Below are 24,090 nucleotides of genomic sequence, written 5' to 3'. Positions count from 1 at the left end.
TTTGCAGGCCATACTATAATGGAACGGAGGTTTTCCATTATAATTTCTAACATAGATACTAGCTATTTTAAATATGATACCTATCATGATTTCTTGGTCATTGTCACCCAGTGATTGAATACATCCTTATCCTAGCACCCCTGCCATTACCTTAGTCCAAACCATCATTATCTCTGACCTCATCTTTTTTTTTTTTTTAAAGATTTTATCTATTTATTTGAGAGAGAGAATGAGAGACAGCATGAGAGGGAAGTGGGTCAGAGGGAGAAGCAGACCCCCCACCGAGCAGGGAGCCCGATGCGGGACTCGATCCCGGGACTCCAGGATCATGACCTGAGCCGAAGGCAGTCGCTTAACCAACTGAGCCACCCAGGCGCCCCTGACCTCATCTTCTTTAATAACTTCTTTGCTTCTCACTTGCCTCTCTACAATCCATTCATTCTCCACATATATCAGCTGGAATAATTCCCTAAAAATGTGAAGATCATGCCTTCTTAAAAAACTTCAACAGCTTCCCATCATAGTGCCATAAAATCCAACTCCTAGCCTGGCCTATGAGACCTGCATGATCTCCCCTTCTTCTTCTGATGTCCTTTCATGCTCTCTCCCTCAAGGACGGCTCTTTGGCCACACTGGCGTTCTTTCAGTTTCTAAAATGAGCCAAGCTCTTTCCAAATTTAGGAATTTACACATGCTTTTCTGTCTTCTAGTATGTTCCCTGCATCCCATCCCCATCCTGTTCCCATGAGTAGCATCTTATTTTCCTACAAAGTTCCTTGGCTTAAATGTCACTTCTTCAGAGTGTACTTCTGAGAGCAACTTACTAAAAATGTTCCATCTCTATTAGAGATCACATTTGTTTTCTTTAGCACTTTTTTTTTTAGAACTTGTAATCTGTAATTGTATGTTAATCTGTTGATACAGTAGTACTAATATTTTTTAAAGATTTATTTATTTATTTTTAGAGAGAGTGAGAATGAGCAAGCTGGGGGTGGAGAGGGAGGAGGAGCAGGGCAAAGGGGAAGAGAGTCTCCAGCAGACTCCACAAGGAGCACAGAGCCCAATACAGGGCTCCATGCAGGCCTCCATCCCATGACCCTGAGATCACCACCTAAGCCAAAACCAAGAGGCAGATGCTTAACGGACTGGGTCACCAAAGTGCCCCAGTAGTACCAATATTTTTAGATATGTCCCAACTTATGTTTCTTCATCAGTTTTTCTCTCCCTGACGCCAATCTGACCTCTAGCTCCAGGAAGTGAAAAAAAAAAAAAAAAAAGAGGAGCAGGTACTTGACCTTTTTAGTAAGTCATAGACTCAAAAGCCAGGTTTGGAGGAGGGAGAGGTTATCTAGAATCCTTTAGCTCCTTGTTGGTATGCTAAATGCCAGGTTTGAGTGACTAAAACCTATAATTCTGTGTAAGGATAATCTAATTAAAAAGAGGGAGCAGTAGAAACCCCATTCCTTCTAAGCCCTGGGGGAAGTGTCAGAAGAAGAGACCTTAACAGATAGAGGTAGGAGGGTGAAGATGTTGGATATCTAGGTTCTGAAAAACCTCCTGTAGGCTTCAGTTAGACCAAGTGTGGGCAACTGCCCACCTCTCCCAATTTGGGAGGATGGCAAGTTGATCATTGAGCAGGGGACCCCTCCCCCATATTGATATGGAGACCCAGCATCAGGAATAAGGTAGAAGGGCATGTCCAGACAGAGAAGGTCAAGCTTGCACTTCCAAGCCTCCTTTGTTTCCCATGCAGTGTGAACATTTTGTTGAAAACTAGAGATTCAGCCAAGGAGCATCCTGTAGGGACACAATAGAAGCAGGAACGGATCCCCTGGGCCTTATGAGCATATACAGGACATGATGCAGTCTCAGAGAAGGTTATGGCTAGAGAGAGGAAAGGGAGGAGCAGTTCAGTGGGAGCTGGGTGCAAAGAAAATGTAAGGAAACCATGGGCTGCCTGTCTTAGGAATGGACCAGACCAGTCACGCCTCACTGAATTCCTGATCATCCTACTCTGATACAAGCAAAGATCCGGAGGACACAAAGGGGTCAAAAAGGTTCTTCACTGTGCCATTATAAGTCACATAAGACTTTCACCCAATATGTATGCTGCCACCATCTTGTAGAACAGGACAGAGGGAGAAGGGATAGCATAAAAATAGAGATTGAGTCATTAAGTGGAAAAGACTGAGCATGACTTAAGAAGATCATTTAAAATTTTGAATCACACCAGGTTTTAAACTGCATTGTACTTAATGAAGTTAATTTTTTTGTCTTAGGTGGGGGCTCTAAGAAAGACCTAATTAGTAGCAGACAATGTAAAAGAGCTACATTTTTTCCTGTTCCTAGGAGTTGTAGTGAGATAGATTTTTGTCACCTTCTTACATTTACCATTTGTATCCCTATGAGGACAGGAGCCACACTACCACATCCCCAGCTCTTGATATACTGCTGATATAAAATAAGTGTCCAACAAATCTTTGCTGAATGAATGAACACAGTTAAGAGTGCTACACAGACATTTCTTAGACAACTGTTAAGGAAAAAATAATGTTTAATAAACCAGCTATTACTGGAGCGCTTGGGTGGCTCAGTTGTTAAGCGTCTGCCTTTGGCTCAGGTCATGATCCCAGCGTCCTGGGATCGAGTCCCGCGTCGGGCTCCCTGCTCGGCGGGAAGCCTGCTTCTCCCTCTCCCACTCCCCCTGCTTGTGCTCCCTCTCTCGCTGTGTCTCTCTCTGTCAAAAAAATAAATGAAATCTTAAAAAGAAAAATAAACCAGCTATTACCGTCTGAGGAAACTGAGTCTCTTACTTAACCTGACAGTATAATGAAGAGTAAAAGCATTAGAATTGGATGTTTCTACCTCAGGTTCTGCCACTAAAGATCTATGTGGCTTGGAGTAATCTTAGATTTAATTTTAGATGTTAGTGTATGAATGTAAAATCTTCTTAGTCTTCAGTAATTTTTATAGCTGTCAATTCCCTTATGCATTGAGTAATTGTTCTCCAGCCATCTATTTATCTGTTTATTTGGATTAATAACTGTTAAAAATAATAGCTTTTCAAAAGAAAGGTATTATGTAACAAAGGTAGTAATATTGCAAGGCACTGTTAAATTAGAAACCAAAGATTTTGTTATGGTTTATTTATATTAATTATGGAAAACGGGCAATAAGTCAAATGTGTTGCCTTCCGAAATGACCTTACATAGACTATCAGTACTGGTTGCCTAATGATCTCCAATGACCGTTTACTTTCATGTCTTTACCCATGTATCCAGGTGGGATCTATTGACCCAGTGCTGGGCTCAAGAAGCTGACCGAAGACCTACTTTCCACAAAATTCAAGACCAGCTTCAGTTATTCAGAAATGTTTCCTTAAAGAGTATTTCTCAACGCAGAGAAGAAGCAGACCCCAGTGGAGTCATAAATGAAGGCTTTGAAGGTAAGTTTGATTCTTTTTCAGAATTTTCTGGTTTTCTTTCCAGTGTGAATTGAAGAGGTTAAAACGAGATATACATAGAAGACATTTATGGTGAGTAAGAAGAATAATATACTGGCACCATCGTCATAATAATGAAGTGCTCATTGTACTCCTCTTTGGAAATTATTTTTATTTGTGCACTAAATTAAAAAAGAAGAATTGTGATATGGCCCCTGGATTTGTCATCTAAGATAGTAAGGAGGTGAATTAACATGTTAGAAATCTGTTTTCCTTCCCCTCCACCCCTCGTACGAGTTTCAACCTCAAGTGCAGAGCTGAGTTAATTATAGAGGGTTAGTTGGTGGTACATTATGATCATTGGTCTATGCAGGGCTTCTCCCTTGTTTGTTTAGTCCCTTTATCTCCATATTCTTCTCCTGTTCTACTTCCTCTCTCCTCTGGCCAGGCAACCATTCTAATGCCTTTAATGTGTATCTTTTTATTTGTATGTTTTGCTGCAAAATGTGTATTGTTTTGTATACACAGATGCTGCTGTGTTTGTAAAGCTTCTTTTCTTTTCCATTGAGCACTGTTTCTAAGAGCCGTCCGTGTTGCTATGTATATATCTAATCATTGCTTCTAACTGCTGAGTAATTTTGCAATGATTATTGGAGTGGCTCACGCCTTGTTAAGGTCTAGTCTGAGTCCACAACCTCAGTAATTTGGTAAATGAGGCAATAATCTTCTGGAACCATTCTACTGTGATGGACAAACTAACTGTTTTTAGTTCAATGAAAAGTACCAAATGGAATTAAAACCCAGTAGTCACTTAATTCATTTCCCAAATCAGATTTATAATATGTTTGCCTCCTTGGCTGTAGAAAAATGAATTCTAAAATGAGCCACTATTAAAAGTTCCCAGGGCCCTTTGTGAATGCAGACATTTTTGCTTAGAAATAAAGCTGGCAAGACGGACCACGAGTCAGAATCTCTCAGGAATCAGGCGCCTCAGTCTTTGCAGTGACTGATGATAAGAGGCTGACGGCCGTCGTGGAGTCCAGAGTGAGACCTCTGCCTGGAGCGATGCTCTTGACTAATAGCAGGGAAGAATATGAGGCACAGGATGAACATCTGCTTGTCTTGCATGCTGTATTTCTGAATATGAATTGGGGGCAACTTAGACTCCATGACATGCATGGAAATAACACGGATCGCATGGCTTCCCTAAATGAACAGTCAGTGACAGACTGGAAAGGGCTGTGCTTGTCTTGAGCATGCCTCGTTACCCTCATCAGATAAGCCTTGGTAACAGCCCCACACTGGCTCCCCCTGCCTTCCGGTCACGGAACCCCGCTGATTCTGAGTGTCAGCGGCCGAGCCCTGAGGAGTGCCAACTGGGGCATTAGCCCCATCCTTGTGGAGGGTTCTGTGCATATAGGTACCTGCGTGAAGACCACACAGGATAAGGAAAAATAGACCGGAAGCCATTCTAGGTACTATCAAGTCCTTCTCATTTTCTAGGCATTTACTTAACGTATTTCTCTGAGTGGAACTTTGATAAAATTTTTTTAAAAATTATTTCAGCAGGTATTGACTTGTTGCAAGGCATAGTGTTAAGCACCTAAATTTAATGTGTTCCATTAGGCTGTTTTAAGAAAAAAAAAAAAAGAGGCAAGAATATTTCTTTCCCTTGAGCAATTAGAGCCAGTTTCTTTAATTTTGTATTTAAAGTTTAATAGTGAGCGCTGCTTTTATTGGCTGTCCTTGTCCCAGGGCTGCATCTCTGTCCCTACTGTTCTGTTGAAGCCATTTGAATCTGCTCCTCTTGGCCTGGTTCTTATTTGTGGTAACCTCACATACGGAAACTTGAGAGAAAGCGCAATCCGGGATCGTTTACCAATACGTAAAAGGAGATCTTTTGTTCCTAAGATAGATAAATGGCAGTAACTGAGTAGAGCCCACTGTGTAGACGTGTGAATCGCAAGCAGAGTGTGGCTTTGCTTGCCTGGCACTGAAAGAATGTTTTTCTTCCTAAATCACTGCTCTTATCTCTGCAAGCAGCACTTAATTGAGAAGACCCTGATTCAAAGTTGTGACTATCCCTTTTGTAGACCTTATAAAATTAAGCACAATTCTTATCGTTTTAAAGCCTTAAGAAAGAATTTCTATGTTATTTGACATCAATCATCAAAATGACTCCTGATTCCTTTCCAGTTTTCCTTAGAATTTTTCCAATAATCAATCTCAGTAACTGCTCTCGCTGTGCTATCTCATAACTGCATCTACATTTTCAAGATCTTTGTTATGAAAGTAATTTATGTTTATGGTTAAAAAACATATAAAATTATAAAAACAGAATAAAAAGCAAAAGTCTCCTACTTGTCTCTGTCCTTACTCTCCAGTGCTCGCCATAGTTAGCAACTTGGTTATATGCTTTTAGATATTTTATATGCATATACAACCGATTATGGAAATATTTATGTATGTTTATATGTGGATTGGCTGGATTCAGAGATAAAATTGATGTAATCTAGAGGACTGAGTGGGATATAGGTTCTCTGGTCAGGGCTATACTATCTTTTTTCTAGTAAGTGAGCTGATGTGTAAGGATTTGGGGAGCAGGAAGCATTTTCTCTTGCCACTGAGAGGGAGTTCGTGTTCTGTGGGAGTCCAGAGGAAGGACGCCAAGTCCATATCATGTGTCAGAGAGTCAATAAAAGCCAGTGGGAAGAGGTTACTTCCAAGCTGAGTTTTGCAGAGAGGTGAGAAAAACAGTATTTCAGGATAGAAGGCACAGTATGTAGAAAAGCAGGGAATAATAGAGAATGGGGTGTACACAGAACTGCATGTAGTTTATCACATATGAGGCTGGGAGATGGCAAGGGAGGAAATTGGAGGGAGAGTAGTCATACATAAAAAAATCAGGTAAAAAAATGAAAATGAATGGAAGCTGAATTAATGAGTGGTAATAGGTACAGAGAGGAGGAAACGAAGTCCAGAGGTAGATGTTGTAGGACTTGACATCTAACTGAGTGACAGAGAGAGGAGACAATGGTGAATCCCAGTGATTTGTGAAAGTAGGTGAAAAGTGGTGCTCTTCCCAGAGACGGGGGGCATAGGAAGAAGAATAGCTTCGCACAGATTTGGTTTCAGCTGGCTGTGGGCTAAGTGGAGAAACCTCATATTCAGTTGAAAGATCTGTCCTATAAATATAGGTAGTTGAAGTCAAAGGTGTAGATGAGGTCATTCAATTAGAGTGTATAGAACAAGGAGAGGAGTGAATGATGGATGGGACCTAGAGAACAGTCAAGATATTAGAGACTGGCAAAGAAAGATGGTGGCACAGAGACAAGAAGCCAGAAAGGGACAGGAAGGTCATAAGAGAGTATTGTCAGATCGAAAAGAGAGAGGCTCATGAAGGGGGGAGTGGTCAAATGCTGCAGAGATAGAGAGTTCCAGGGGGATGCAAGGATCTTACAGTTGACATGTACTGTATTTTAAAATCTAACTCTTTGCTCATGGAGTCCTTTCCTTCTAATGTGTGCAGACATTTTATGAACATCACAGAGGCTGCCATAGGGGCTTAAGAGGGCCTGAGAGCTGAGCGTTACCTTAGCCTCTACCAGAAGTCTCTGTGAACCCTTAAGACAATCTTTTTACTATGTTGCATTACCTAGTTCATCTGTGAGGCTGAGATAAGTAACAAACAATGCTCACATTAAATACAGAGAACAAAAACCTTATTGTGAATGGCTTTTATTTATTTTTCTCATCTTTTTTAAAAATTTAAATTCAATTAGCCAACAAATAGTACAGCATTAGTTTCAGATGCCCAGGGCTCATCACATCACGTGCCCTCCTTAATGCTGATCACCCAATTACCCCATCCCCCCACCCAACTCCCCTCCAGCAACCCTCAGTTTGTTTCCCATAGTTAAGGATCTCTCATGGTTTGTCTCCTTCTCTGATGGCTTCCCATTCAGTTTTCCCTCCCTTCCCCTATGATCTTCTGCACTGTTTCTTATAGTCCACATATGAGTGAAACCATATTGATAATTGTCTTTCTCTGATTGACTTACTTCACTCAGCATAATACCCTCTAGTTCAGCTAATCTTATTGTAGCCCTTTTTAATGTGCCCTTCACTGTGTTATGTGGGTTAACTCATTAAATACTCACAATAGTCTTATGGCATGGGTATTATAGCACCATTTTACAGATGAGAAGACTGAGATTTAGCAATTTGCCCGTGGCCATACTGCTGAGGTGGGGCTGGAGTATGGCTTCTGCTTTCAGCCTTCACAGAAACATGGCTGTCGTAAGGAAAATACCCACACACCTTCCCCAATTTGTTATCAATAGTGTCCTGTGCAGCTAGGGATAGTGAAAGAACTTATTACTTCTGGCTTGCTAGAAAAGATACCCCAATTTGTCCTGGTCATTTAGGTGCCAAGTTGTTGGCAGACTGAATTAAAATTCTAAGTAATATTCAAACAATAGCGAAGCAGACAAACATGCAGAATAACGATGCAGGAAGAGTTTAACGAGGAATATAATCAAACTTCGATAATTTAGATAGAAACAAGCAATTCTGTGCCATGACAGAAATTCAATTTTAGTAAAAGAGAAATTCTCATTCTGTTATTTACAATGAATGTAAATCCTGAAGGTAAGGAATGGAAAGAGATATGGGAGTCACTAAAAATTTTGATCATTGAGATGTGACTGAACAAAAGCGACAGAGAGAAGAAATGGACTGACAGGCAGAGTTTGCATATTTGCAAAGGATAGAAATCATAAAACAGTCCCTTCAAGGGAAGCCTAAGCTTAATTACCTTTTTAATAAGAGAGAATGTGTTTAATAATAGTTTACTGCTCTGCAGACTGGTGGGCATATTTAGCAAAGCAGTAAGATGTCTGTCTTGACTGTTATTATTGGAGATACATAAGAGGGTAAGAAAACCATTGGAAGGATTTTTTTTGAAAGAAAAAAAAAGCTGGGAGGTGGTGGGCATTAGGATTACAGGGAGCAATAATACCATGCCTATCCTATGGTCCTACTGACCTAATGGGGTAGAGAGGGGATAGAGAGAGATTAGTAACATATCTGGGCATCTAGTAAAAATATCCCAGTGACTTCATCCAAACATTTTTGTAAACATCACCTCATCAGTCCCAGAGAGTTCTACAGGAAACAAATCTAAATGCTCCTCTGCTGTTCTAAACATAGCCAGTCAGCCAGCATATGTCTCGTCTGTAAATACCCTGTCTTGCTTGGAAGTCTTTATTTTAATATTTCCCTCTTAAAGAAAGGGTTGCTGAGCACATGCTATCTCTGTTCAGGATCTCTGCCTTAAGATCTGACCTGCAGGCTCTCTATTCAGTTTTAAACAAAAACAAACAAACAAAACACCCTCCTCCCCACCATCTCTCATAAGTTCTTTATGCAATAAGAAGATGTACTAATTGCTGAAAGCTTGCCAGGGTCAAGTTACTAAATATTGGTCTAAGTACTCTAAACCAATGAAGAAGTTAGCTAATGATTTTTCTTTGATGTGCGGTGCCAGAATTTGTAAAAAGAACTTATCTGCCTTATATAAAAGTTTTTTTTTTTTTTCAAGTAACTCAACAAGGGGAAAAAAAAAATTGAAATCACGTATGGGTAGAACGTTTCCAAATAGGCTATTTAATGGATTAAAGGTATGAAAATGAAGCTGCTGATAACATGAGTAGCTAGACCTTTACTATAGATTTAAGTTTTGAAATTTTCTCAACTTTCCTTTAGCCTGATTTCTTTAAACCTTTTCAGGAACATCCTAATTTCCTCAATAATCTGGGCCCCTGGACTATTTAAAGTTAAATATCTTATTTCTTCCTATCACTTTCTGATATTTTTGGTTGCTGTCATCATATATAGAAAACTGTTCTTATGAGTGTCTCAATGGCTCTTAGTGCATGTTGACCATAATCCTAACAGCAGGATGCTTCCAAAGATTAAAGCACTTAGGCATTAACCAAGCTTGGCATCTGATTTCTATGGGGTTGATATTTTATAACACTGCGTGACAATCTGTGTGGTTTGCAGTGGGCTATCATGATGTTTGAACGATGAAGAGGAACATGAAATGATGGCCAGGAGTCTGTGAGCCTGTCACTCCACCATCTTGTCCTTCGGCAGTGTGGGAAGGTGGGCAAACAAATGCGCACATCCTAAGACAGAGCAGGGCCAGTGGTTCACATGCTCTTACAATAAAATAGGATTCGTAGTTCAGGCAGATCCATTAAATTCCATTGGCAAAAAGTAGCTACAGTAGTGCCTCCCTCAGTCCTTTGAAGTTGTTTCTTTCCCCCATATTTCCATTTAAATTCACTCCAAAGAAACCCAACCTGGGTGTACATCAGGGCTAAGGGCAGAAGGTTGGCAGCGCAGCTGACCTCACCCTCCTTAGTGACACCCATCTGGAAGCTTCTTGCTGGAAGAATAATGGAGACAAAGGAAGGACCACCCTCTGTTGACCAAAATGTTTCTGATTTGTAAAATATCCATTTTGAAAGAACAGTAATATTTCTAATCATAAATTTTTCATCCAGGTAATAACACTCGGCAATTGGAAAGCATTGATCACCAACAAACAATCCCCATAATACACATTTATATATTTATGTTTATATTGTGTACTTGTCCCTTTTGATTACCTAGATTTTGTGAAATGTTTCAGAAGCTCTGCTATTAGGTTTCCGCAAGAATTCTTCTACTTTTCTATGGAAAAAAGGTCAGTCTTTAAGTAGAGAAAGACAAAATAATAATAAGCGTAATTGTGAAGAAGGCAAATTACCCTCTAGCTGCCCATTTTTCTGCCCAGCCACCCTGACCCCACACATGAGCATCCAGAGTCTGTGCCTTTCAAGGACTCCTATGGGGCACACTGCCCACCCACTTGGCTCCTCCTCACAGAGCACAGCAGCTCTGCCCTTCCATCAGGGAGGGTGAATATGGGGACACTGTCTGGGTTCAAATTACAGCTGTGTGACCTTGGGCAAATTATTTAACCCCTCTGTGCCTCAGTTTCCCCAAATGTTAAATGGGGATGATACCAACATCTACTTAATAGAAGAGTGAGTTAATATACATATATAGTTTAGAACAGTGCCTGGCACATAGTAGGTTCTCCGTGTGAACAACAACAATAATGATCACTGTTATTATATTTCATGTCAGTTTCCTTCTCCCTCAACTCAACTTTGTCATCAAAACTTGCCAGGCCTCTCCATTTCCTGTCAGCCTTATGAGGTCATAAGCATGCTAGTTTATTTGCTAAGTAGTACTAATGCAACATGTCCCAGGGAGATAGACAGCTGAGGGGGACCATTCACACCAATTCATACTCAGTGTGCTCTTGCCTCGGGGTCCTTGTTCTCGCTGTTCTCTTTTCCTTGAACATTCTTCCTCAGATACCCAAGTGCTGAATTCTCTCACTTAGTTCAGGTCCCTACTTGCAATGTACCTCGTTAGAGAGGACTTTGCTGACGTTTCATCTAAAGTAGCTACCCCCTTTCATGCCCACCGTTATTTTCTTGCCCCCTTTTGCTGCCACTCGTCACCACCCGACACAGACTTAGTTGGCTGCTAGTTTATTGTCTGTCTCCCCCGCCATTAGAATGTAAATCCCGAAGAGAAACAACTTTGCTTTGTTCATTGTTGTCTCATCAATACTTAGAACACAGCCTGGCATGTGTTAAGCATCCAATAAATATCTTAATATATGATTAAATTACTCAATCGAAAAGAATATATCTTTCAAGGTGGATATTTTAGCTGGTGGACTAAAAGGTAAGCACTTTAGACAAAAAGGGCCATTGTAAGGCCACTTAATTCCTATCCCCAAGGCTGTGACCTGTTCACTTATGGCAGAGTTATCCTCTCTGCTCTCTCCCCACATTTTACATATTCCTTTATTATATACAGCACACATTGTCTTCTATAGTAATGTTTCTGCTCCCCTATGACTACAGTAGCCTCAAAGACAAGGAGCGTATCTTGTTTCTTTGTATTCCCTGGTGGTCCTCATAAATGCTTGCCGAACCAATGTTTATGGTTGGTATTGTTATAATTCTTGTACAGTCTGTATATTAGAGATACAGAAGGTCAAATAGATACTAGTATAATCTTTACATTTTTTTTGTCACAGATGAAGATGGCAGTGTGATCTGTTTGAATTCAGGTGACGTTATGTCAATAGCCTTAATGGAAACCAAGAACCAAGAAGGCTTAAACTATATGGTACTTGCCACAGGATGTAGCCAAGGTGAAGAAAATTCCGAGGGTCCTCTAGGCTCCAAGGAATCTGAATCTTGTGGTCTGAGGAAAGAAGAGAAGGAACCACATGCGGACAAAGATCTCTGCCAAGAAAAACAAGTGGCTTACTGTCCTCCTGGCAAGCCTGAAGGCCTGAACTATGCCCGTCTCACTCATAGTGGATATAGAGATGGGTCTGATTAGTAGCTCTGTTTGGGAAATGCGGAGTTGAGATAAACACTCCCATTAAGTAGTTACTGAAAGAAAACCCTAGTAGAATGATAGCTGTGGTGGTAGTCTATGACTCCAAATTAACACTGAAAAGTTCCTGACTTCCTGAATTCTTGGTTCCGAGAGCCATTTGATTTCAGTTGTGACAATCCCCATAACAACTGCCTAACCTTCAGCAGAATTCCCAGGTGAACCACTAAACATTAGGAAAGCTTAGGAAGACTCAAGAATCTGGAAGGGAAACTGCCCTCCCCTCCCTTGAGGCCCCTTAGTCCATTGCCCACCCTTCAGTCTGGGCTGTACCAGAAGCATCTTGGTTAGATGGTGAGAGACAAAAGAGCTATGTTCAGGGACCTGAAGGAGGGGGATGAAGAGCATGCTCAGGGGGTCGACTGAGCTACAGATATATATATATCTGGAAATGACTAAGTAACTCCACACATACAGAAGGAACCAGCACTTGGGACATGAGAGATCATTTGGAATGCTATTACTACAATAAAGTATTGTCTTTAATGACTACTCTAAAGTACTTTGTATTTTGGAGCCTTGGAAGAGCAGCTTCAGAGAGCTCTAAGTCCTAAAGTTTAACATTCCATGAACTTTGGGTTATAGAAAAATCGCTCTGTGACTTGTGTGCTGCTATGGAATTTAGCTAATATAAAGATCGTTTTCATTTGCTGTATCTATCTTATACATAAAATACTTAAGATTACACTTAGTATCAACTCTCCTTAAAACTAAATATAAATGATTGTATGATGTTAATTTAAGCTCTGTGATTTTTTAGCAACTACATGAAATAATAGATATCTAAATGAGAACTATTAAAAACATTTCTTCAGAGAAATGCTCTGATTTAAAGCCAATCATGTTTTTGCAGTCACCCATTTAAATCTGAGTGCCTCAATTCCTCCAAGGGCAACGCTAATGAAAGCATTCTGTGTGTTATCAGTTGCAGTATACAGGATGTTTGCTAGATACAGAAAATACTTTGATTATAAAATTTGCTAAAAACTACTCCTGGAAGAGGATCACATATCCATTTGCACCAGGGATAGTTTGGTTCTTTTTTTAACTTGCTTACTGCCTGAGAGGCTGCACCGATGGTTGGCTGCATGGTGAGGGACACAGGCAAGTCGGTGTGTGAGTTCTGTGTGGGACGGCCCCCAAGGAAACGTCCAGGACCTGTGGCCTCTGCTATAACTGTGATTCCATGGAACAAAGCGGGATATTTTCTCTCTAATCTTCTGATGTTCTAATGGACATTTATCATTCTTCTCAATAGCCCAGCATATGACACCCCTTACCATGCTGGGAAATTCCTCCACCTGTATCTTCTGGGTGGGAGCTACATTCGATTTGCTTCCCCCAAGATCTCTTGTAGCAAGAAGGCAGGCATGTGACCCCCACCACTCAGACACACCTACCACAGGCTTCTAATTGAGAGGTAAGGAAGCAAAGAAACAGGGCCCACAGTTAGTCTTCCCAGGTGGTGGCGGCGACTGTAGCTGGTCTGACTCCTGGCATCCAGTGTCCAGGGCCAAGACAGTCTGCAGAGCAGATCTGGAGCCTGGTGCCTCTCGCAGTCCGGGTAGCCAGATTAGACTGGTTCTGCTGTCTGCTTTTAGCCAGTGCTCCGGCTCCCGTCTGGCTCTCAAGCCCTCCCAGGGATTTTGTGAGTTACCCTTGTATCCTTTTAATAAATGTTTTTCTTTTAAATCAGCTGGAGTCAGTTTCTGTTGCTTGCAACCAGGACTTTCACTCTGCCAGTAGCATGGACCTTTATTTTGGAATAGACAAAGAAATGAAAAGTATGTAGAAGAACTGGGTTTTCAGTACATTTGCATTACAATTTGGACAATAGAGAAACTTACAGAATAGCTGAGGCGAAGAGCCCATAAAATATCATGTTTCAGGGGCACCTGGGTGGCTCAGTTGGTTAAGCAGCTGCCTTCTGCTCAGGTCATGATCCCAGGGTCCTGGGATTGAGCCCCGTGTCGGGCTCCCGGCTCAGCAGGGAGCCTGCTTCTCCCTCTCCCTCTGCTTGTGCTCTCTCTCTCTGTCTCTCTGTCAAATAAATAAATAAAATATCATGTTTCAGCGAGGCTATAAATGTAAATTAGTAGTCTTTTTAATAATTCATAATGAATAATATTGATAGAAATATTTAATACAAAATAAAATAGTGGCTGAAATCTCATGGGTAAAATTTATTATAAAGTGATAAAATACAAATGACTGGTAATATTGAAAACTATATAAGTTAATTCTGGAAAAATTAGATCTTATAATCAAGAGGGAAAAATTGGCAATGGCTAAAAATACTACTTGTTAAAATATTTTTTACTAAAGGGGTGCCTGGGTGGCTCAGTTGGTTAAGCGTCTGCCTTCGGCTCAGGTCATGATCCCAGGGTCCTGGGAACCTGCTCTGGGCTCTGTGCTCAGTGGGGAGCCTACTTCTGCCTCTCCCTCTGCTGCTCCCTCTGCTGCTCCCCCTACTTGTGCTCTCTCACTCTCTAAATTAATCAATCAATAAATAAACTCTTAAAAAATATTTTAAAAATCCACTAAAAATTGATGGAAGAATATAATATTCATGATAAACTTTTTATCTGCAAAATTTGACTTGGAAAAAAAATGGCTCCCAAAGGCAAAAGTTAAAATTGGTAAGACTAAAACACAATAATACAAAAGCCAATCAATAAATCTAACTTTCATTTTACTTTATTTTTTTTTCTCATTGAAGCATAGTCGGCATAAAATATCCTGTTCGATTCAGGCATATATCATGGTAATTTGATATTTTTATACATTACAAAATGATTCCCACAATAGGTCTAGTTACCATCTGTTGCCATACAAAGTTATTACAGTATTATTGACTATATTCCTTATGCTTATATTCCCTAGGTACATTACATCCTATGACTTATCTATTTTATAACTAGCAATTTGTACCTCTTAATCTCCTTCACCTATTTCACCTTCACCCTCCCCCTCTGGTAACTAACAGTTTGTTTCCTGTACCTATGAGTCTGTTTCTGTTTTGTTTTGTTCGTTCATTTGTTTTATTTTTTTAGATTCCACGTGTAAGTGAAATTATATGGTATTTGTCTTTCTCTGTCTGACTTATTTCACTTAGCAAAATATACTTTAGGTGCATCCATCTAAATTTCATTTTAAATTGTTCAAGGAAAAGAAATAATTCATAAGGAAAAGTAAGTTGCAAATGAAAAATATTGTTTACAAACAACAACAACAACACAACAGACTATAAATATAGAGAACAAACTAATGGTTGCCAGAGGGGTAGGGTGGGAGAGGGATAGGTGAAATAGGTGAAGGGTAATGATTAAGAGGTACAAAAAAGAAAAGAAATATTGTTTATAATTTAACATTGCCAACCAAACAAAGATTTACCTAGATAAAATCAATATGTTGATGTAATTCTGATGAAAATGTTTTACTTAAAATGCCCTTGAGAAAAGAGCCTGTCCCTGGGCCCAGATACGTTCTGTTGCTCACCCATCCTGGTTTTGCCTGGCCTTGTGGGACTCCTTATCTATTCCCTGCTTGTCTGAATCGCACTCATCCTTTAGGATCAGCTCATATTCCCACTGTTTGGAAAGGCTTGTCCTTAACTGCCTCTCCTCTCCCTTCTCGAAATTACTGTTGCCCTTCTTGTCCTTGCATCTTATTTAGCAGTAGCCACATATATCTCCATCCAATTTCTATGTATCTTACCCACTTGAATAAATAGCAAGCTCTCTGAAGACAAGGTGACATATTTTAACCCTTTGTATCTTCTCTCAGCCAAAATAATGTTTAATGGATTAATTGGCTGATTTTCTCATCATCTTTTTACAACACATTTCACAACAAGTCTTCACTTGTAGCTCTTAGAATGGATGTCAGAAAATTGGTCTAATGCCAAGGGGAGCTCAAGAGGATTCTTTTGATCCTGAGTCATCTCCTAAGACCTAGATAGATTATAGAAGTTAGGAGACTGCTTTGAGGTTCAGGCCAGACTTAGGATAGGCCTGAAATTCTGGAAGCCCTTGAAATGATGGAGAACATATGTAGAGGAGGCAATAATTTATTTTACCATTATCAGTTTCTTCCCTGTCTCAAACCCACCTTTTATCCTCAGAATGGCCTTTGAGAATGTTTCTAATGGCTACATAAAATCTCTTAGGATGGATATGCTGTGGTTTACTGCTCCTTTGTAGATCTACCTATTCATTCATTCACTCATTCAATAAATATTTTTTGAGTGCTTGCCATAGAGCAAGCATTGTTATAGGCACTAGGAATGGAGTAATAAAGCAAAGTCTCTGCCTCAGTGGAGGTTACATTCTAGCATTCCAGGTGGGAGAAAAGACATAATAAATAAGCAAAAATATATATGATAATACACTAAAAGTATCTTACACCATGATCAAATGGAACTTATTCCAGAGATACAAGGATGTTTCAATATCTACAAATCAGTCAATGTGATACACAACTTTAACAAAATGGAGGATAAAAATCACATAAGCATCTCAGTAGACACAGGAAAATTATTTGACAAAATTTGACATCCATTAATGATAAAAACTCACAACAAAGTGAGTATAGAGGGAATGTACCTCAACATAATAAAGGTCATTTATAACCAGCCCACAGTTAACATCATACTTAATGGTGAAAAGCCAAAAGCTTTTCCTCTAAGACCAGGAACAAGACAAGGATGTCCATTCTCAGCACTTCTGTTCAGCATAGTATTGGATGTCTTAGCCAGAGCAATTAGGCAAGAAAAAGAAATAAAAGACACCAAACCTGGAAAGGAATGAGTAAAACTGTCACTGTTTGCAGATGACATGATATTATATATAGAAAACACTAACCACTCCATCAAAATAATATTAGAACTAATAAATCCAGCAATGTTGCAGCATACAAAATCAATACACAAAAATCTGTTGTGTTTTTTTTACATTAATAGCAAACTATTAGAAAGAGAAATTAAGTAAATCCCATTTATAATTGCATCAAGAAGAGTGAGATAACTAGGTGTAAATTCAGCCAAGGAGGTGAAAGATCTATATATTTAAAGCTACAAGGCATTAATGAAACAAATTGAAGAAGACATAAACAAATGGAAAGATATTCTGTACTTATGGATTGGAAGAATTAATATTGTTAAAATATCCATACTACCCAAAGCAATATATAGATTCAATGCAATCCCTATCAAAATTTTAATGGTATTTTTCACAGAAATGGAACAAACAATTCTAAAATTTGCATGAAACCACAAAACCCCAAATAACCAAAGGAATCTTGAAAAAGAACAAAGCTGGAGGCATCACGCTTCTTGATTTCAAACTATACTACAAAGCTACAGTAATTAAAACAGTATGGTGTTGGCATAAAAACAGACATTTAGATCAACAGAACAGACAGCCACACATATATGGTTGATTAACGGATGACTAAGAACACAAGAAGATACAATGGAGAAAGGACAGTCCCTGCAATAACTGGTGTTGGGAAATTGGACAGCCACATGTAAAAGAATGGAACTGGACAACTATCTTACACCATACACAAAAATGAACTCAAGATGGAGTAGAGACTTGAATATAAGACCTGAAACCATAAAACTCTTAGAAGAAAACATAGGCAGTAAGCTCCTTGACGTAAGTTTTGTTGATGATTTTTTTTTTAATATGACACAAGCAAAAGCAACAAAAGCAAAAATAAACAAATGGAACTACATGAAACTATAAAACTTCTGCACAACAAAAGAAACCATCAACAAAATGAAAAGACAACCTACTGAATGGGAGAAAATAATTGCAAATCATTTATTTGGTAAGGGGCTAATATCTAAAATATACAAAGAACTCATACAACTCAATAACTAAAAACAATCTGATTTAAAAAAGGGCAGAAGAGGGACGCTTAGGTGGCTCAGTCAGTTAAGCATCCAGCTCTTGATTTCGGCTCAGGTCATGATCTCAGGGTTGTGAGATCAAGCCCTGCCTCAGGCTCTGCTCAGCCGGGAGTCTGCTTGGGGATTCTCTCTCCCTCCCCCTGCTCATTCTCTCTCTCTCTCTCTCTCTTAAATAAATAAATAAATCTTTAAAAATAGGGCAGAAGAATTTGCAACGACATGGTTGGAGCTAGAGGGTATAATGCTAAGCAAAATAAGTCAGAGAGAGACAAATACCATATGTTTTCACTCATACGTGGAATTTAAGAAACAAAACAAGTGAGCAAAGGGGAAAAAAAGAGAGAGAGAGAGAAAAACCAAGAAACAGACTCATAATTATAGAGAACAAACTAACTGATGGTTACCAGAAGGGAGGAGGGTGTAGGGGGATGGGTGAAATAGGTGATGGGGATTAAGGAGTGCGTTTTTTGTGATGAGAACCTGGTGATGTATGGAATTGTTGAATTACTAGATTGTACACTTGAAACGAATGTAACACTGTATGTTAACTAACTGGAATTAAAATAAAAACTTTTTAAAAATCAGCAGAAGATCTGAATAGACATTTTTCCAAAGAAGACATATACAGGTGGCCAATAGGTACATGAAAAGATGGGGAATCATTACTCATCAGGGTAATGAAACTCAAAACCACAATGAGGTATCATTTCACACTGGTTAGAATGGCCATTATCAAAAGACAAGAACTAACAAGTGTTGGCAAAGATGTGGAAAAAAGGGCACCCTTGTGCACCGTTGATGGGAATGTGAATTATTACAACCCCTATGCAAAAAGGCATGGAGGTTCCTCAAAAAATTAAAAATAGAAATGCCATATGATCCAGCAATTTCTCTTGTGGGTATTTATCAGAAGAAAACAAAAACACTAATTAGAAAAGATGTATGCACCCCCTTGTTCAAAGCAGCATTATTTACAGTAGCCAAGATATAGAAAGAACCTAAATGTTCATTAATGGATGAATGGATAAAAAAATTTGTGGTGTATATATACAATGGGCTATTATTCAGCCATAAAAAGAATGAAATTTTGCCATTTATGACAACATGGATTGACCTCAAGGGCATTATGCTAAGTGAAATAAGTCAGACAGAAAAAGACAAATATTGTATGGCCTCTCTTATATGTGAACTCTTAAAAAAAGAATAATAGAGAGAGAGAGAGAAAACCCAGGTTCATAGATATGGAGAACAGATTGGTGTTTGCTGTGTGCAAGAGAGATAGTGAACTATTCTTTTTTATGGGAGAGGTTTAAAGAAATTGAAAAAAAAATTTTTTTTAAATGTAGTTTTTCAAAAGAAAAAAGGGAATGAGGACCAAAAGGAAGCAAGTTTAGCAGTAAGGATTTTTTTAAGTAAAAGAAAAATCTAAGAGAATGTACACTTGATGATAAAATGGGAAATAAATTTGATTTGAATTGAGATCTTGAACCATATTGAAGAGAGTCAAAAATGCAAATTAAAAATATAACATTGCCTTTCAAAAGAACATTTCCTTGCAGGTATTATAGCTGACTGTATAGTCTTCCTCTAAATGGCAAGGCAACAGAGAGGAGTAGAGTGAAGAAGGAGAAAATAACTGGGAGTGAAAAAGAGAGAAGTCACAGTGGGAAACCTACTATTAGGGTCAATTATTATTATTCAATCAATTACTTGATTTACTTTAAAAATATCCTTTAAAAAATATCCTTTTATGTACTCAGTATCTTCTCTTTGGGGTTTCATATTTGTCAATATTCTAATGCAGAGAACAGATTCCACTCTAGACAATTTGAATAAACGGATTTATTACAGCATGTCGGATGGCTTTGCAGAATTATTGAAATGGTCGAATGTAAATCGGTAAGATGAAATTCCAGAATCTACTTTCAAGTCTGCACTGTAGAACCAGGCTGCCAAAGGAGCTGCTTCTCCTGCCATGATCAGGAAGCTGTTTGTCAAATCAGGAGGCTTCCCTTATTATATATATAAATATAGGGCTGCCTCAGTCAGAGCCAATCAATTAGCTACTGTTACTGGTCCTGGAACAGCACCACTATGCCCCAATCAGGAAACCTCACGTGCAAAATTAGGAAGCTTTGGGATCCCACGTGATGCCACCTTTTCTAGTAGCAAGAAGCCATTTCTGTCAAATCAACAAGCCTCAGAGACAGAGTTTGGCTGCAGAACTACACCACATTTGCTATAATAACCATTGATAAAATACATGCCCAGCATCCCGTTTATCTCAGTTCAAATTTCAAGTCTCATGTGATTGCGTCTGATACAGAATCTGAATCAAACTTGGATCGCCAGCTAAACATGAATTGGGGAAACATTTGTCTTAGCCCTCTGCTCTCTACAGGAGAGGGAAGTCATGGTAGAAGAAAATCAGAATAGATATTCTGAGCCAAACCTCCATAACTGCAATAGACTTCATTCTAACTTCTCCACATTCATCTTTGAAAAGTTCAAACATTTTTTGTTGTTATTCAGAGAATTATGTATTTGGTCCATCTTTGAGCATAGTCCCAAAGTCTAGAACATTCCTCCTGTAAATAAGAGCTTAAAAAAATATCTACTCAATATATATAGGTGGCTCAATACATAAGATGTGTCAGAGGATGCTGAGTGCTAATAGAAATACGAATCAGGGGTTGAGGGATAGCTAGAGAGAGAGAGAATGAGAGCAGTTGTTATTTTATGTACAATAGCCAGGGAAGGCCACACTGATAAAGAGATACTTAGTGGAGACCTGAAACAAATTGAAAAAAAAAAGTAGTCATATGTATATGTAGTAGGAGGAAAAGCAAGTTCAAAAGCCCTCTGAGATGGAAGCATGACTGGCCTTGGAAAGGAACAGCACCAAGGTCAGGAATAAACTGAAGGAGGGGAGCGTGGTAGTGGTGGTTACATCATATGGGCCGTTGTAGGCCATCAGGAGGACTTTGGCCTGTTCCCTGTGTGTGATGGGCAAACACCAAAGAGTTTTGGACAAACAAGAGATACGATGTGACTTAGGTTTTGAAAGGATCGTTCCAGATGTGTGGAGAGGAGCCTGAGAGTAGGGTGGGGCTGAGAGGTAGAAGCAGGAAAATCAACTAGAAGTTATTATGATCAACCAAGCAAGAGATGATGGTGACTTGGCAGTGAAGGTGGCGAGACAGTGGTGGAAGCGACGAAAGTGGTTTATTTGGAGGGTTTTTTGGGAGAGGTTTTGCTGACAAATTAAGTATGGGATATGAGAGAAGGAAGATTAAGATTTTAACCTGAGCAGTAGGAAGAATGGAAGTTATCACTTGCTCAGATGCAGAAGACAGGAGAGATGATTCATGTTGAGAGGCAGGGTGGCAATGAGAGGTTCAGTCTGGGATGTGTTAGTTTTGAGATGGCCGTTAGATGTCTATGGGGAGATGCTTGAGTGTGCAGCTGGAGAGGGATGAAGGAGAGGGATTCAGGCTGAAGAGAATTCCATTTGTACGGAAGGCTGAGATTAGCCACGAGATGGGTTCAGCTCACCCAGGGCTGCCTATAAATAAGAGAGAACATCTAAGCATGAGGCCAAAGTCACTCCATGTTTAGATAATAGGGAGCTAAGGAAAGACTAGCAAAGACTGAGAAGGAGGGCTCAGAAAAGTAGTATGAAGACCAAGAGAGTGGAATCCTGGAAACCAAGGGTACAACATGTTTGAAGAAGGATGGAATTATGAACTGCGTCAAATATGATTGACAGGCAAGGTAGCCATATGCACCCGTTCGCCCAGGATCGTCCCAGCTTATGCCTTTGTCCTGGATTAATTACTACCAATGCCCCTTCCGCACTTAAAAGTGATCTTGTTCAGACCATAAATTATACGGTCCCCTGTGGTGGACACGGAGATGTGTTATTTAGATCATCTTTCGAGAGAAACTGCTGTGTGGGGAGCATGGCTAATTGACACCTTCAGCGGCTGTATTTTCAGATCTACTGTGACATTTATGCCAGGCCGTGCTCCCCTTGGGCCATTTCCTTCCAAAGACTGAATGCAGAGAAGCACTAGAAATGGGCCATTCCTACACGATGTGGATGTTATTGGCTACTAACAGACCATTTTGACTTGGGGGCTCCCTTTCGGTCTAGCTGTGACTTTCCCAGGATTATACTGTAATCTGAAGCTCTTCCCATCCAATCGTCCCTTCTCTCTCTCTCCTTCACAGGTATCTGGCCAAGTTGAAACCCCTGAAACTGCTGCCCTCCTCCTTTCCCTCCCCTAGCCACGTCAGAACAAAGCCAACCGTAAAGTTGAAACCCAGGGGATGACAATGGTTAGCGCCATCATTAAAGATCTGAAGGGTGCAGGGTTCACGGCTTCCATCATATCTCCATTTAATTCACTGGAGCGCCTACAGAAACTGCATGGATCCTGGAGAATGACTTGCATACCACAAGTTAAGCGAGATAGAGCCCCAGTAACGGTTGCTATGCCAGATGTCGTACCTTTACTAGAACGTATTGGTAAGGCCGCCAGTCCACGGTATGTGTCTTGACATCTGCTTATCAGAGGATCTTAACTGAGGTATCCCCCTATTGATGAGACAGATACAAGGAATACTGAGAACTGATCTTCAGGTTTAGACATATGGAGCTAACCGACGGCCTTGACAAGTGTGTGTGTAATGGAAGCTAAATTGGAGAGGATGAAAGGAAAATGAATACACAAATGGAGAGGGCAAGAAGATAACTCATGTAAGGCATTTCGTCATTTAGAGGGAACAGAGGAGCAACTGGAAGGAGAGGGGTCAAAGGAGTTTGTTTTTAAAGGCAAGAATATTGCAGCCTGTTTTATATTGATGGGAATGACCCAGTAGAGCAGGCAAACTGATGATGCAGGAAGAAGAGAGGCCAATTGTTGAAGTGATGTCTTGAGCACCAGGAGTGGGATACACGTGCAGGAAAACGATATTTGACGCTCACTGGCTCCTATTAAAAGTGGAGAACCTCTCCCCACTCCTTCTAATAAGAGGGGTTTCTTTACTGAAGCAGGCTTCCAGACAGTTTTCCTTTTTTTAACTTTTACCCCAAACCTCAGCTCAACTTATATCTTTAAATTGGTTTGCACATAACAAAATATAAAAAACTAATGCAATATTTTGTGTGTGTTTTTCACAATAATTGGTGGTACTTGCTCAGTGTATTTAGTATCCAGTTAAGGGGGTAAAGAATATTATAAATCAAGGGTGAATGGGATGATCTTTAGGGTGATTGCAACCTCTTAAGTGCTGAACTTTTTTTTTTTTAAATGCTGAACTTTTGTCCCAAGAGGTTATAACATCAATGCCAAGTAAGTGACACAGACCTTAGGTGGTAAGAGTTCCGATAAAGGCGAGAATGTGCACTGGGTCTTGTGTGGAGACAAGGCTTCGTGGAAGAGGCAGAACTTAAGCTAGACTTTGGAGAATAGATAGCATTTGGATAACAGGGTAGTTAGAGTGAAGGTTTTCTAATACAGTGGGAGGTAAGAATTTACAAAGAACCTTCTGCAGAATATGAGAAAATCATTGCAGACTGCTCTAAGCTGGAAGAACAGCCAACCAGAATTGTGTTTCGGCACCCTGTTAATTTCCAGATTGTGTGCTGTTGAGCTGAAATCATCTGATGGTGAGTTTGATGTTCTCCTGAAAACCAAGACTAGATAGCTCTAGCTTCATTCTGAGCATTGATGTGGATACACGGGACAAGAAAGCACAAGAACTAGATCAGAAAATGAAAAGACAACATACAAAGCATTTTCTATCCTGTCACTTTTAGAACTTTTCTGTTTATATTAAGGAGAAAAAGAATAAAGGCTGTGTAATTGAGTTCAAATTAAGAATTCCTCTAATAAAGGAGGTAACAAAAGTGAAATATGTGTTCTAAAATAGCAGTAAAAAATGTAATCATAGGCTTTTAGGACCTGAAAAATTATACATTATTAAACTGTTGTTTTATTAACACTTAACATATCACCCTTATTGCTGTTCTGTAACATAGGGAGATTCAGTGGTATCTATACCTTCTCTTTCTTGCAAGACCTAAAGCCCATATTAACCTGCAGCCTGATACGTGACTGGGAAGCATTGTTTATGTTTCTTTTTCAGTTTCAAACATTTTATATCTCGAGCAAAAAAAGGGAGACGGCAG

At 39.6% G+C, this 24,090-nt stretch overlaps 1 protein-coding gene across 1 annotated transcript in view; it reads left to right on the top strand.

Moving 5' to 3' along the window:
* The window catches only part of ROS1 (ROS proto-oncogene 1, receptor tyrosine kinase), a 102,438-nt gene extending 88,763 nt beyond the window's left edge, over positions 1–13,675 (top strand). Inside the window, exons 43-44 of the mRNA XM_081829369.1 lie at positions 3,282–3,445; positions 11,613–13,675. Of these exons, the coding sequence (XP_081685495.1) occupies positions 3,282–3,445; positions 11,613–11,923 (475 nt within the window). The 3' untranslated portion in view covers positions 11,924–13,675. The remainder of the gene's footprint in view (positions 1–3,281; positions 3,446–11,612) is intronic.
* The last annotated feature ends 10,415 nt before the right edge of the window (positions 13,676–24,090 follow it).

Source organism: Leptonychotes weddellii, chromosome 8 (genome assembly GCF_054177405.1).
Source record: "Leptonychotes weddellii isolate Sample4059 chromosome 8, ASM5417740v2, whole genome shotgun sequence".
Taxonomy (NCBI): Eukaryota; Metazoa; Chordata; class Mammalia; order Carnivora; family Phocidae; genus Leptonychotes; species Leptonychotes weddellii.
The sequence above is the reverse complement of the archived record's forward strand: the minus strand, read 5'-3'. Positions and strand labels throughout refer to the sequence as shown.